The 16,090-nt window shown below is 38.1% G+C and overlaps 1 protein-coding gene across 7 annotated transcripts in view; it reads left to right on the plus strand.

The window, feature by feature from the left end:
• Window positions 1-16,090, plus strand: part of DDHD1 (DDHD domain containing 1) — an 81,478-nt gene that overhangs the window by 46,039 nt on the left and 19,349 nt on the right. For all 7 annotated transcript variants that reach the window (XM_056133425.1, XM_056133428.1, XM_056133429.1 and 4 more), the window contains 5 exons: window positions 1,802-1,908; window positions 5,471-5,577; window positions 8,281-8,543; window positions 10,988-11,066; window positions 14,924-15,073. In XM_056133425.1, coding sequence (XP_055989400.1) covers window positions 1,802-1,908; window positions 5,471-5,577; window positions 8,281-8,543; window positions 10,988-11,066; window positions 14,924-15,073 — 706 coding nt within the window. The remainder of the gene's footprint in view (window positions 1-1,801; window positions 1,909-5,470; window positions 5,578-8,280; window positions 8,544-10,987; window positions 11,067-14,923; window positions 15,074-16,090) is intronic.

Genomic DNA, 16,090 nt, shown 5'->3' on the forward strand with positions numbered 1-16,090 from the left:
GTTTGCAATACAGATACTGAGAAATTATCATGGTTGGTCCTTTATCTCTTTTCAGCACACATCTCCCATCTACCATCATTGTCTTAGTGATCCCTTCTCTATTCCAGCTGCCTTCTCCCCCAGCTCATGAGACAGGCATCCAACTATGTGTGTCTTTTAGCCCCCCAAAAGTCAAATATACTTTCTCTCCAGTGCATATAGGACATTCTCCAAGATAGACCACATGCTGAGCCACGAAATGGTCCTCCATAAAGTCAAAATCATACCAGCTACCTTCACAGTCAGACCATGATGCACTGAAAATAGAAGTTAATCACAAACAGGACCAAAAAAAATAATAATTACAATGGAAAAGAGAAATAGTAGAGCTTGTGGACTCAAGACAGCTATGTCAATTACAATGCACAAAACTACAGTTAGAGCCCAGTTTAAGCAAATAGTTGGGGCCAGGGTGATAGTTCAAGGGTCTTTGGCATTTGCCTTGTTTGATGCTTAGCACCAGTTACTATCCAAACATTGCTTGGGTAGCTGTGGTGACTTATAGCACTGCTGGGCCCAGGCAGCGTCACATCACTGTGCCCAAACATTGTGTGCCTGCTGGTTGACGAAGAATCTTTATCACCAGGTATAATCCCTGAATCCCCTAAGCACTGCAGGGGAGGCCCCAAAGAAAATTTTGTAAAAGTATTTTTAAGATTATTAGAAAAGAATAGTATAAAAAAAGAAAGAAAAAAGAGAGAGAGAGAAAGAAAGGAAAGGAAAGGGAAGGAAGGGAGGGAGGGAGGGAGGGAAGAAGAAAGAAAGAAAGAAAGAAAGAAAGAAAGAAAGAAAGAAAGAAAGAAAGAAGGAAAGAAGGAAGAAAGAGAAAGAAGAATACTTTGAGGAAAATAGAACCACTGAACTACATATTTGGTGAAATTAAAGATTTATTGGGAATTTTAAGTATAAAGTGGGCTGGTGCGATAGCACAGCGGGTAGGGCGTTTGCCTTGCAAGTGGCCAACATAGTCGACCTGAGTTCAATTCTTCCACCCCTCTCGGAGAGCCTAGGAAGCTACTGAGAGTATCTCGCCCTCATGGAGAAGCCTGACAAACTACCCGTGACATATCTGATATGCCAAACACAGTAACAATTGTCACAATGGAGACGTTACTGGGCCCACTCAAGCAAAATCGATGAACAACGGGATGACAGTGACAGTGAAGTATAAAGTATGTTAAATTGAGTTAAATAAATTACTTCATTTGCATTTTAGAAATATTGAACTATTAAATTTAGATCAAGTGATGTGATGTCTGGGACTTGCTATAAAATATTTTGGGCAAATGGCGCAGCTCTAAAGAGATACGAGAGTTTCTTTTGGGGCAAAAAAATTATTCTGGACCTTGATTGTGATGGTGCTAACTATGAATCTTTTCACTTAACAAAAAGCAACAGAGACATCTGGAAGAAATTAATTCATATCATGGGAGAAATAAGTGGAGGAAAGAAGAGATCAGACAGACCACATTTGCTAATAATTGAAGTTGGTTGACAAACATATTCATGATACTCAACTATAAGTTTCTCTGTAAAGATATTTAGACCAGAGTGTAAAATCTTGAAAGAATAAATTGTCGGGGGCCTATTTAAGAAACTAGCTTTGAAATGAAGGTCTCCTGATATTATAAAGTACCATATAGTCTAGTGGTAATTAAAACATATAGAAGTGAAGTTCAAAAGAAGTGAAAGTACTTAGATTAAAACATTTATGTTATACATGAGAAGTTACTCTGATAGTTATTTGTGTTTTGTTTTCTAGGATGAGAGAGGCTGCCAGAAAAATAGAAGAAAGGCACTTTTCCAACCATGCAACACATGTTGAATTTCTGCCTGTTGAGTGGCGTTCAAAACTTACTCTTGATGGAGGTACTTTTTAAAAAATCGTTTGATTTAGTAACCAGACAAAATGTCTTCAAGGTAGTTATCTTAAGCTTTTGTTTGTTTGGGTGCCACCCCAGCTGTGCTCAGGGACTACTCCCTGGCTTGGTGCTCAGAGGTCCCTCCTGGTGGTGGTTGAGGAACTCAGCAATGCCAGGAATTGAATATGGGAATGTGGGCCGCCCGCATGCAGAGCACTTGCTCCAACACATTTAGCTATCTCAGAAATTTTCAGTATATCTCAGTTATATTGAACTGTACTATTTCTTTGTTGTAAATTATTTTAAAAAACAAAATTCATTCATTCTTAATGAAATCATCTTTTGTTATTTTGTACCAGTATAGAAATTTTACAGGTAACACTGCATGCCCTCTGTGGATTAGGGTTGGGGGAAAGAATTGAGGAGGTCCGAGCAATTCTTGTAGAGCCAGGAGTAACCCCTGTGCATTGCCGGGTGTGACCTAAAAAAAAAAAAAGTTAAAATAAATAAATGTAGCAGTGTCCTCCCATTGTTCATTAAAAAAAAAAAAAGAATTGAGGAGGTGTCATAGAGGGAACAGAACCTTTCTAAAGTTTTTGACATCACAGATACTTTAAAGAAATAGATTTCTCCTTTTGGAGAAATAGATGGCTCACACTCTGAGCATTTCATTTTACTTGGAGTTGTATCATTTTATTTTCTTACGGATAGGAGATGAGCTACTTTGTGATGTAGACAGTGTGGGGGCTGGGCCATGTACCCATCAGTTCTAAGGTGCCAGTCCAGTCAGGAGTAGACATAAGTGGTGCCAGAAATCAAAACAGCTGGAGCACCTATTACCTTAACCTCTGTGCACTGCCAAGTGACCCCTGAGCGTAGAGCCAGGAGCAGCACCTGAGCACTGACAGTTGTCCCCAGACCTCTTAGCCCCAAATAAGTGCATCTTTTTTTTCCAATTTTGGTTTTGGAGTCACACCTGGCAGTACTCAGACTACTCCCAGCTCTGTCCTAGAAGTCCCTCCTGGCTATGATTAGGAAGTGCTGAGGATCAAACCCATGCCTCTCACATACAAGGAAGCCATTTCACTCTCTTTCCAGCCACCCAGTTATGCAGTATTGTTTTGCTAAGTGTTAGGACATGTTTCCCTTTATACAAATCATTCTTCGTATAGTATATATATTTTATAGTAAAGACCATAAAAGTCAAAATACACTTAAATGATATTTAAACTCTTGACTTTTACACTTTTAAAATAGACATAGCTAGGCCGAGACAAGAACATGACTTGGCATTGGTAAAGTGCATGCCTTGCATGTATGAGACCTTGATTCAATCCCTACTACTGAAAAAAAGGAGGTGGGTGGGCACAAGCTAAATAAATATATTGTCCTACTTATGTGTAGTAACAACTTTTTCCTTTATTTCCCATTGAAAATACTTGAATGACTGTCTCCCAGACATTGCAATTGTACTAAAGTGGAAATAAAACAATTTAAATTTAAACTGGTGCAATGAGAAACTGAAAAAAAAAAAAATAACCAGAAAATGCGCTAACTAAAAATGTATTTCTCCTGCTCTTCTTGTACTTTCAAATAACAGATATTGTTCTTTGTACATCTAAGTCATTCATATGTATCTTTACCATTTTGTTTATTAAAATTTCCCAAAATTAAATTTTCATGGCTTATGTAATTCCAGAAGGCTGAGCTTGTTTGCAATGCAGTTTATGTAACGGGTTTTGTTTCTGGCTTTTGGGGTTTTTTTGGTTCACTGTACCACTGCCGTTGTTCAACAACGTTGTGAACAACAACAACGACGTTGTTCGTCAATTTACTCAGCAGGCACCAGTCCACGGTCCACAGTCCTCCCATTGTTCATCGATTTGCTCGAGCGGGCCCAGTAACGTCTCCATTGGAGACTTTGTTGTTACTGTGTTTGGCATATCGAATACGTCACGGGTAGCTTGCCAGGCTCTGCCATGCGAGCGAGATACTCTGGGTAGCTTGCCAGGCTCTACGAGAGGGGCGGAAGAATCGAACTCGGGTCGGCCATGTTGGCTGCGTGCAAGGCAAACGCCCTACTGCTGTGCTAGCAGGCACCAGTAACGTCCCTATTCGTCTCAGCCGTGAGATTTTAGCAGCCTCTCCTTAGCGATAGCACAGCAGTAGTGCGTTTGCCTTGCACACAGCCAACCCAGGTTCGATTCCTCCACCCCTCTCAGAGAGCCCGGCAAGCTAAAAATGTCGAAAAAAGTTAGAGATAGTACAGCTGATAAGCTCCCACACCGCTGACCCTGTGTTCAATCCGAGGTATCGCGTATGGTTTTGCCTCCACCCAGCATAGATCACCATGAGTGATCCCTGAGCAGAGCCAGGAGTAAGCCCTGAGCGCAGCCACATGTGGCCCAGAAAACAAATAAATGATGAGACCTTATAGATTTTATAGTGGCCTTTATTCTTTAGTTCCTTTTCTTTTCATGTGCCATCTTTCACTGTTTTTTTTTCTTCTACTTGCAATATATCCAGGAAACAGTTAATTTGATTCAAAATTACTCCCCCCCTTTATTCAAACAGTGATTTGTAAAATTGTTCATGATACATTTGCTACTTTCAACATTCCAACACCACTCCCACCATTAATGTGACTTTCCCATCACCATTGTCCCCATTTTCCCAGCCATCTCCCCAAGTCTGCTCCCTTAGCAGGCACAAAATAATTTACTTTATATGGCAAGCTACCAAAAGTATTCCGCCCACATGGCAAAGCCTGGCAAGCTACCCATGACATATTCGATATGCCAAACACAGTAACAACAAGTCTCACAATGGAGACGTTACTGGTGCCTACCTAATCTAAGCAAATCAATGAACAAAGGGAGGACAGTGCTACAGTGCTACAGTGCTTGCTACAACTAGATAGCTAATGGATTTAATTAATAAAAAAAAAAAGTGAAAAAAGCTGTGTAAATTCTTTTACCTCACTACCAGGTTAAGTCTTTGAAGATTTACTAAGCTGTTTATGTCTAGTTGAGCCTTTCTTATTAATGTTCTTATGTATTGAGTTTCATTGGCATCTGTGTTGTTTTTCCATCTAATTTAGTGTGCTCCTACTGGGCTGTCAGTATTGTAGAATTTGGAGGTGTCATGTTCCAGAAACTCCAAGCTACTTAACTGGTCCATGAGTTTACATGGCAGCAGTTGTAAGATGTTGGTGTGGCTGCTAGGGCTTCCAGAGGTCCAAGGGGATGGGATGGAGCTCCCCACCTTTGCTCCAAGAAGATCTCAGAATTCTCAACCTGATAACTAGTGTACCTCGAATTTTCTGCAGTTTGGCGTCTGCAGAAATGAGTTGTGAGGCAGTGGAATTGTGGGCCGTTAGCATGGCGGCTGCTGTGAGGTTATGAGTGTGGCTGCTTCGGCAGGGTGTCCAACTGTTTCTCTTTATGTTTAGGTAAAGAGAAATTAAATATTTATATAAGGAGAAGTTATTTCAGGGAATGTGATTTTCCAACATTGGTTTTTGCTAAAATAGTAGTTTTCTCCAAGTTTGTTTTTTGTTTTGTTTGTAGACACTGTTGATTCCATTACTCCTGACAAGGTGCGAGGTTTAAGGGATATGTTGAACAGTAGTGCGATGGACATTATGTATTATACCAGCCCACTTTATAGGGATGAGGTAAGTACCATAATTATCTTGCTGCTCTTGGTAGTTTTTCAGTCGTGGGTTGGACTGGAGGGATAGTATAGCTCATAGGGCGCTTGCCTTGCATCAGCTGACCTGGGTTTGATCCTCAGCACCCCATTTGGGTCACCTGAGACAAACAAGGAGTGATTCCTGAGCACAGAGCCAGGAGTAAGCCCTGAGCAACACCAGGTGTGGCCTAAAGACCACCACCCTGTGCCCACCCAAAAAATGATTAAGTCATATGAATTTTCTCAGACTTGTATATTTACCATAATTTTGTTATCCATATATAATTAGATATGTGAGTAATGCTTTAAATTTTTTTAGTATGAAATAGATTAAGTCACTGTAGAGTTACTGATAGACTTTCCCCCTGAGGGACCACACCTGACAGTGCTCAGAGTTTACTCCTAGCAGTGCTCAGGGGACCATATGGGATGCTGGGGATCAAAGAAGAGTTGGTTATGTTCAAGGCAGGTGCCCTACCCATGATATATCACTCCAGACTCTTGAATTTTTTATTTTAATTCCTCCCTTCCCTTTTTAGATTTTTAACTGGAGAGAGGAATTGGTATTTAAAAGTACTTTTGCCAGAGTACTTCAGTATATATCTTTTAGTATTTCTGCACTTGCATGGTATTAGTCTTAAAGGCTTCAAAGGTAAAAGCTATTAAGTGATTACCTTTAAAGAAATTTATTTAACCATATTATTTTTTCTATATCTCCCTTTATATATACATTATAAGCCAGAAAACTTAATTTTTCCCTCAGTTTTTAATTTTTATTAGTTTAGGTAGCATGATTACGAAAGTGGTGTGTTTTTTTTTTTTGGCTTATTTGGGGGGGGGTCATACAGCAGTGCTCAGGGGTTACTCCTGGCTCTGCACTCAGGAATTATTCCTAGCAGTTCTCGGGGGGCTATATGGGATACCAGGAATTGAACCCAGGTTGGCCCGCTTGCAAGGCAAATGCCCTACCCGCTGTACTATCACTCCAGCCCCCTGTTGTGCTTTTAATGTACAAAGATTCTCCACCTTCACCACCATAAAAGTGTTCCAAGACCCTCCACTACTGTCCTTATATTCTCGCCTCCCTCTCCTTCCTCCCCTTTCCCCAGCTGTCTGGTAATCTTGCTTTTGCCATCCAAGGCCAAGGGTTTGCTGTCATTCACTACTGTATATTCCCATGTTCTGTTTCTCTGTGTACCGTACATAAATAAGAGCATCCGTTATTTGTACTTCCCCCTCTGATATCTTCCAGTTCCATCCAAACTACAGTGAAGTCCAAGATACCACCTTTTTTTTTTATAGCTGTAGAGTACTCCTACCACAGCTTCTTGATCCATTCATCTGTTATTCGATACTTGCGTTGTCTCCATATCCAAGCTACAGTAATTAGGATTGCAATCAGCATATATCTCTTTAAATAAATACTTTGTGACTGGCATGGGGGTGAGAGTAGATGCCAAGAAGTGGAATCCCAGGTGTCATATGGAAGATGTTTTCACTCGAGAAACCTCAATACTGTTTTTTATATCTATAGAGGCTAAGATTTTTTTGATATTCTTAGCAAAACTAAATTCCAATATTTCATTATAGCTCTCATTGCAAGGAGCCATGTCATTTCAAATCATACAGCATACTTCTTAAATTACCATCTCCTCTTGTTCTCTTTCGTCATTGACTGAAATATTCATCAGACTCAACACATGGTTTTGTTAGTTTTAACCAGCTATATTATGTAACAGCATTGTATAGCTCTCAGATACCAACATAGAAAAAACCCTGTCTTTATTTATGTCACACTAATCCAGTCAAGCTTGAGTGGTACTCATTACAACAGGTAGAGATTATTACATTACATTAATTATGTACTTATTACAACAGGTAGAGATTATTCAGTAAAATCAGATACAGGCACTTAAGAAAAAAATAACAAAATTTTACGTAGAAACAATACATAACTAATATTTGTACGTTAAAGCAGCAACTGATATATTAAGTACTGAAATGAGAAATTGAGTATAAACTATAATCAAATAGGAGTAGCAAAGATAAGAAGAGGACTACTTTAAAATTCAGAGCAGGGCTCAACATGGGCTTTAGTAAGAAAAGAATGTTATTCTTCTGTCTTTTTGGAATTCCAAGAAATTAGTTTTAGGGACTAGGAATGTGGCTTAGGTGATAAAAAAATGTGCCTTGCATGTGTGACGCCCTGGGTCAGTCCCTGTCACTGCAAAAATAATACTCAAATAATAAAAATAAATTTAAAGCCCTGATTTCTAGATATATAAAATATCTTGTATATTGATATTTTATTGTATGCTTGTATCATCAGTGCAGTAGGGATTTTGGGATATCAGATGAATTTTTTTTTTTTGGACATCATGTGCTCCTTTGTTACATTATTCTTTTCTAAATGCATAATATTTTATTTATAATGAGTTCATAAGCTCAGAAATTATTTTTCTAAGGTTTATTATGACTTAGAAACTACAGGGCACAAAAAATCCCCTTTATTCTTTAAAAATATGAATTTTAATCCTGTTATATCTTCATAATTTTGAAACATTAATTTTAATAAATTGGATATATTTATTCAGTAATGAATATCTTTCTCAATGTATTTGAGTTCAGAAAAAAGTTTATAGCAGTGATTAATATTTTTTGTTTTTTTGTTTTTAATTTCAAACAGCTAGTTAAAGGCCTTCAGCAAGAGCTGAATCGATTATATTCCCTTTTCTGTTCTCGGAATCCAGACTTTGAAGAAAAAGGGGGTAAAGTGTCAATAGTGTCACATTCCTTGGGATGTGTAATTACTTATGACATAATGACTGGCTGGAATCCAGTTCGACTCTATGAACAGTTGCTGCAGAAGGAGGAAGAGTTGCCTGATGAAAGATGGATGAGCTATGAAGAACGTCATCTTCTTGATGAACTGTATATAACTAAAAGACGGTAAAATTCCCAAGTTCTTACAAGAATTTAAAATGTCTTCATGGAAAAAAAAACCCTTTCTTTCCTTTGGAGGTTACGGCACTTGCTTTGCATGCAGCTGAACTAGGCTAGGTCCTCAGCATCCCATATTGTTCCCTGAGCACAGAGCCAGGACTAAGCCCTAAGCATCTCCAGGTGTGACCGAAAAAACAAAAACGAAACTTTTTCTTGTTTCTTTTCATGTTCCTGTGGTACTAGGAATTGAACATAGAATCCCACATATGAGGCATTCACTCTACACTACCAAGCCTTATCTCTGAAATTTTATGGTTTTAAGATTTTTATGATAAAGAAAAAAAGTATTACTCAGAGTATAAAGATTGCTGGATAACAAGCCTATTAAAAAGGCTACTAGTTTAGGGGTCAGAGCCATAGTACAGCAGGTGGGGTGAGTGCCTTGCCTGAGTTCCATCCTAACAAGCATGCCCCCCACCCCAAGAAAAATAAGACTGCTTGTTTATTCTCATGTTAATGAATACATTTTCCTTTTGCATCAAATAGTTTTATAGTCTTCCTCTTTTTCCTTTTGTCTTCACAATTCAGTGGATTTTGCTGGGTTTTGTTGTCTGTTTGTTGGGCCACACCTAGCAGTTCTCAAAGCTTGGTCCTGGGTGGAAGTCAGGGTGTGAGGGATCAACCCCAGGTCATGTGTATGCCAAAGCAAGTGCCCTCCCCACTGCTCCCTCCTCCTCCCTATCCCCATCACCCTACCCCTCCCTTTCTTCCTCCCTCTCTGCTCTTTCCCTCCCCCATCGCACTCTCCACCTTTGTAATTTACTGGAAGTGAAATCTCAGACTTATTATAAGCTGAATCACCATGTAGAATTCTTGCTGAAAACTTCTTCTAAGCTTTAGAATTGGTTCTTTCCTTTCTTATTTTTCAAATAATTTCAGTTTTTTTTATGGAAATTAAATTTTTCACAGGTTTTCTAACTGTGTGATCACGCTGACCTTCCTAAATACTGTATTTTAATACTTTATTACATTCCGATCCAAATTTGTAGTTATAGTTTATAATACCTTTTTATCCTTTTAATGGTTAACTGATTGGTTTTAATAGAACAGTAAAGCATCTTTCTTATTTGATAGCACTGTAGCACTGTCCTCCCATTGTTCATCGATTTGCTCTAGCGGGCCCAGTAATGTCTCCATTGTGAGACTTGTTACTGTGTTTAGCATGTCCAATACGTCACTGGCTCTGCCGTGCATGCGAGATACTCTCAGTAGCTTGCCAGGCTCTTCAAGAGGGACAGAGGAATCAAACCTGGGTTGGCTGAGTGTAGTATCTGTTCTTATCAGTTTAATTTGATAGCATTATATAAAAAAGAACAAATGGAATTGACTAAAATCTTTGGGAGGCTTTGGATTTGTTTTAGTTAAACAAAAGTTGTCTTAAGGATTTAATATAATGTCATACACAGATATATAAGTTTTATGTGTGTCAAAAAGAAATGCCATGTTTAGCAAGCTGCAGGGCAATGTATACATATAAAATCCAGTTTTCAAAGTATTTAATCACTCTTAGTTAAATTTAAATGTAAGTCAGTACGAAATCCTTTCACATCAAAATACAGAAATAATTCAAATTTTCATCAGAAACTGGTTGGTTAAACTATGGTTCATCGTTATATGGGCAATTACATCTTAATGGTTGGTGAGGAAAAAGTGAAATAAAAAAGGTAGCTATTATTCATTGCTATGTATATAAATACATAGCACGGTTTGGGACTGGACCTGCCAGTAGCTAGACAGTTACACCAACCAACTGCCGTGTAACCCCAACAATGGCCAGGATCCAGAGATTATCACACTCAGCTCCCGGAAGCGTGCTGCCGCATTTGCGGCCGCGTGACATCTTATCATCTCATTCCTACTTTGGACAAACTGGCAGGCTACCGAATGTAACCTGCCCACACGGCAGAGTCTGGCAAACTCCCCGTGGCGTACCCAATATGCCAAATACCAGTAACAATGAAGGGTCTCATTCTCCTAACTCTGAAAGAGCCTTGAATATGGCATTTTTTTAAAAAAATCTCAGGGCTAAGACAAAGGAGACGTTACTGGGGCCTGCTCGAGGCAATCGACGAATAACAGGATGATTGTGATTGACTGTGATTGATGTATATAAATACAGAAGTATATGTGGTATTGACATTGGTATAAAGTCATTATTATTTCTACGTGGTATGCCTCACATTTTACTGAAGGATCCCCAGTTACCAGTTGGTACTCTAATTTCACTCATCATGTAATAAACTTTGATAGACATTCTACAGTACCACAGGTATACTTATGAAATAATATAGTGGTTAGTGTGAGGGATTGGATAAAGGGGTTATCATTTTCTTTATACCTTAGTATAATTACAAGTGTGAACTCAAACATAATTTTATACTGCTTCCTAGGCTAAGGGAAATAGAGGAACGACTACATGGATTGAAGGCCTCATCATCTATAATGCAAACCCCTGCCTTAAAATTTAAGGTAAGAAAAATAGGTTTTCTGTTAACTACTGATATTTGTCTCTGTATATACATTTTTCAAGTATCATTTTAAGCATGCTAATAAAAATTCAATTTAAATCTAACATCGATAAATAGTAAAATACTTATTTAAAATTATGCTCATTCTGCAAAATATAAATAAGATGGTTCTCCCAATCTTCAAGATAATTTAATATAGTGTTATGGTGTTACATCAGCAACATATAAAATATGGTTTATTATAAGAGAACAGTGCAGAGTCTCCTGCTTCTGCGCCTTGCTGTTCTCACTGGGGCCCATTGGAGGAGGGTGGGTTGAGTTTCCCTCCCCACCCCAAGCAGAGCCCTGGCAGCTGAAGACCACTGGTTCCAGCCACAGCCATGCTTAAGACCACTCTCCACATGTTTAGATGAGCCTCATGCATGAAGGAACCAGCAGAGGAACCCAGGTGTGCAGGACCCAGGGCATAGATCTCCAAGCCTGCTCGGATTTGGACTGGGGCTTCCTCCACCCAGATCCCCAATCTTCCAGAATGTAGGCGTTACACCTGCCAACTGCCCCTGACACTGTGTAATCCCATCAAGGGCAAAGACCCAGAGACTATAAAACCCAGCTCCTGGACATCTTACTATCTAGTTCTTATTATGGAGAACCTGGCAGGCTACCAAGAGTATCCTGCCCACATGGCATAGTCTGGCAAACTCCCCGTGGTGTATTCAATATGCCAAAAACCAGTAACAATGATGGGTCTCATTCTCCTGACCCTGAAAGAACCTTGAATGTGGCACTTTTTAAAATCTCAGTATAGGACAAAGGAGATGTTACTGGGGCCAGCTTGAGGCAATCAGTGAACAACAGAAGACAGTGATACAGTGATAAGAGAGAGATTTTTTTCTTGCTTGGAAAAACTTACAAAAGAATGGCATTTGTACTTGATCTCTGCTAACAAAATATTGCCAGGAGAAGAAAGAGGAATAATGTTTCTATTTAACGAAAACAATTTTACCTTTGTGTATACAAAGGTATGGATTGCTATAAATTCATAGTACTTGCACAAAATACCAAATATTCTCAAATAGTGGGAAAAGAAAAATCTGGGAAATATTTGGTACTTGAAATTAACAAACCGAGTGACTGTGACCATCTAGTTGTGGATGGTAAGAGAAAGAAATGTGCAAGTATCAAGAATGGAAAGCTTGTAGTTCCATTTATGAGAAAAATATAGCAAAAGCAAAAGGTATGGGATGCCCATTGTTAGTTTGAAGCAGGTAAGGGTATCCCCATTAATTTTAAATCCATCTCTACTACCACTATTATATTTTATCAGTATTTCATGTGTATGGTTGATCAGTAGGGAAAAGTCTTCTTTCATGTCATGGTTTTAACTGGAGAAAAACTTTACGTTCTTTTCCCATTTTATAAAAAAAGCCTTCCTCTTTGAAAAAATTGGTGTTTTCATGTAGTCCTGTTAATTTTAAATATTTTAAAATTTTTTTTTAATTTTTTAAGATTTTCTTCAGCCTTCAAATATATAGCTAGTCCTTTAAAAACAAACAATGAAAATTTGCTCAAACCTTCTTTAATAAAAAGGTACTCATGTACTTTTATTTTGAGAAAAAAATTTTACTCCAAATGTGCTGTGAGAAAGGATTTAAGGAGTTTAAAATTAGGGTCAGAGCAATAGTACAGTGGGTAGGGTGCTTGCCTTGCACATGACTGGCCCAGGTTTGATCCCTGACATCCCATGTGGTCTCCCAACCGCTATCAGGAGCAATTCCTGAGTGCAGAGCCAGGACTCACTCCTGAGGACTGCCGGATGTGACTCCCAAAAAAGGAAATATTGGTGTTTGGCAGACTATTACCAACTTTTAAAAAGTAAATAAAAGGTGATTAGATGAAGTATTAGAATTGGAGTCTTTTGGAATGACTGTTAGATGTTGGTGATGTGAGGGTTAGAGGATGAGTTTGGGGTGTCTCACTCATCAATACAAATTTAGGAGGAAGGGTACTATGTTTTATATCTAATCAAATGATGACCACCATGGCTTTTTTGAGTCATGTCCTCCCTTGACTTTCATGACACTGCATCATCTTATTTCTCTTTCCTTTCAGGCTCCCTTTTCTTTCACCTGCTTTTTCTATTCTCCTTTACTACCTATTTAAAAAAAAAAAAGACTCAGCGATGTGTCTCAAGTGGTAGACTACATCCTTTTCATGTTTGAGGTCCTGGATTTGATCCCCAGCATTGCAGTCACCCTGTCCTGTGCACTTCTTGTACTGCCTCAGCCCCAAGCATGACTAGTGTGACCCCCACAATAAATACACAAGTAATGATGTCCAGATGTGTTAAAAAGTTAAGATTCTCTACATTCTTACTTGAAGCTGAATTTCCCCGGTTTTTCAACCCTATCCAACTTCTTACCTGCCTCTGCTCTGATCCACTTGACTCTAGAACACTTTTCTGGAAACAAGTCCTGAACGTCCTTCTTTCCAGCCTCATGCCCCCACTTAACTGTCATGTTGCATCTTGCATGACCATGAAGCATTTCCTTCTTTGTAAGCCCTTAGATTTATAATTATTCATTTCTCTCCCCTCTTATGGTACTCTCTTTGTATTATTTTCTTAGATCTTATTTTATTCTGCCTTCTCACAGACTCTGAGTTACTGGTCCTTATAATCCTTAACAGCACCTGATACAGTACTTCACACAGAATAGTAGCTTAAAAATTCTTTGATTAGAGTATAGAAATGCTTACGCATTGAAGAGACCTTCCTTACTCTAACTATTCCCATATCCTTTTCCATTTTCTATTAGATGTAAAGATAACCAAATTTCCCCTGAAAAGACTTTAGAATAATGATCAGTATATAGTTAACAAATGATGCAGATACCATCTAGATAAAGTTCATAAAAAGGAAAATGTGCGTGGAAATAATTGCCTTATTTTTATTTTGTTATATTACTATGTTGTACCCAAATTCTGTTGAAAAACACTTTATTGAAGATATAGTTAGGACTAATAGGCATATAAGAAAGTGTTCACTGTCACTTCCTGTCAGGAAAGTACAAATAAAAATGATAATGAGATACCATCTCACACATGTGAGGATGACTTGTCAAAAAGAAACAAATTGATGACAAGGACGAGGAGATATGGTGGAAAGGAACATTTGTTCATTCAATACTATAGAAAACAATGTGGTGAGTTTTTAAACAAAAGCAAGAATAGAGCATTCATATTACCCAATAATTCCACTTCTTGGCAGCTATCCCAAGAACATAAAAAACATTAACTCAAAAACACATATGCACACCTTTGTTTCCAAGGCAGCATTTTTATACGGGAAGCAGAATGTGGAAACAACCCAATGCCCAGTGAAAGATGAGTGAATAAAGTTGCTGTCTTATTCACAGTGGAGTATTACACAGCTGTAAGAAAAGATGAATTCTTGCAATTTTCTGCAGCTTGGATAGAACTGAAGAGCATTATGTTAAGTGAAGTAAATAAGAGTAAAAACGACAAATACCAGATGATTGTGTATGGTATATAGAGAAACAAAAAACCTGGGAGTGGAAATTATTGAATGATGAACAAGGCTGAGGCATTGAACCCAAAACAAATTTCCAAGCAGTGAAGGGGTAAAGAAAGAGAAAGAGGTGGGCTAAAGGTGACATTAGGATTGTGGTAGAGGAGGAAGGTCTCGGACCCTTAGGTGATGGTGAAGATATGGTGACCTTGTACAAGAAAACCATGAAATGTATCAGTGTGTTGGATAATCCTATAACTAAAATTCAAGTAAAACAAAAAAGAAAAACATTTTATCATTTTTGATTTAGGATGAATTGGTCGTTTTAGGTTGAGAATTTCTTCTGCATGGGATCCCCTCTAGCAGTGTTTTTGGCATTGCGAGGCATCCGCCCAGGACACTCTGGAAGTCAAGATCATATTTTGCCCAGAGAGATTTGTAACCGGTTACTAAATATTTTTCATCCTACAGATCCAGTGGTGAGTTACAAATATGAACATTTTTCCTTAACAAAAAGCTGTTCCTAGGAGTTTGTGAGAAGTCTTGAAGGATAATTCAGATAATCTGTTTTGGGTTTTTGTTTGTTTGCTTGGGGACACACCTGCTAGTGTTTAAAGATCACTCCTCATAGGCTCAGTGGACAATGGGGGGTTCCCAGGATTGAACCCATGTTGTTTGCATGCAACATAAGTACTGTCCCTCTGGTCCTGATTCAGATAATCTAAATTAATGGAAAAAGAGTTCATTTTTATTATTATATTTACATAGGATTATAATTTTTAATAATATTTTTGTTTTAACTGTTAATTTAACTTAATTTAAATGTTTATTGAGGGATCAGGAAATAAAACACTTGAAAGATGATATGTTTTGTTGTGCTTATAGTCTAAGAGCCTACTGCAAAAATATTATGCCTGGACAGTTAGTACAAGGGACAACAAGAGTCTGGAGTTTTAAAATCAGTAACTTAGTAACTGAATTTTTAAATCCCACTTTTGTACATTTTTTTTCTCTAAAGCAAACTGTTGACATAAGTTTGGTAGATCCTCTTAGATGAAAATATTTAAATATTTTATATGAAACATGAAAAAGTGAAGGCCATAGCCTAGTAGATTTTTTTAATTTGCATTTTCTTTCTTTTTTTAAATACAAAATTTTAATTTTTTTCAATTTTTTAAAAAATTTTTTTATGTTGGAGTACTGCTATTCAGCCACTGATTAGGCTGATTGAATTGGGCATGAACTCCACCTTTTTTTTTTCATTTTTTATAATTTTATTTATTGAATCACCATGAGAGCAGTTAAAAAGCTTTTGGGTTTAAGTCTCAGTAATACAATGAAACACCCATACCTTCACCAGTGCCCGTTCTCCACCACCAAAAACCCCACTATACCCCCCATCCCACACCCTCCCCCTACCTGTGGGGCAGATGATTTCCAGATTACTCTCTCTCTCTACTTTGATTACATTCACTATTTTGACACACACCCACCAT

Source organism: Sorex fumeus, unplaced genomic scaffold (assembly GCF_029834395.1).
Source record: "Sorex fumeus unplaced genomic scaffold, SorFum_2.1 ptg000098l, whole genome shotgun sequence".
NCBI lineage: Eukaryota > Metazoa > Chordata > Mammalia > Eulipotyphla > Soricidae > Sorex > Sorex fumeus.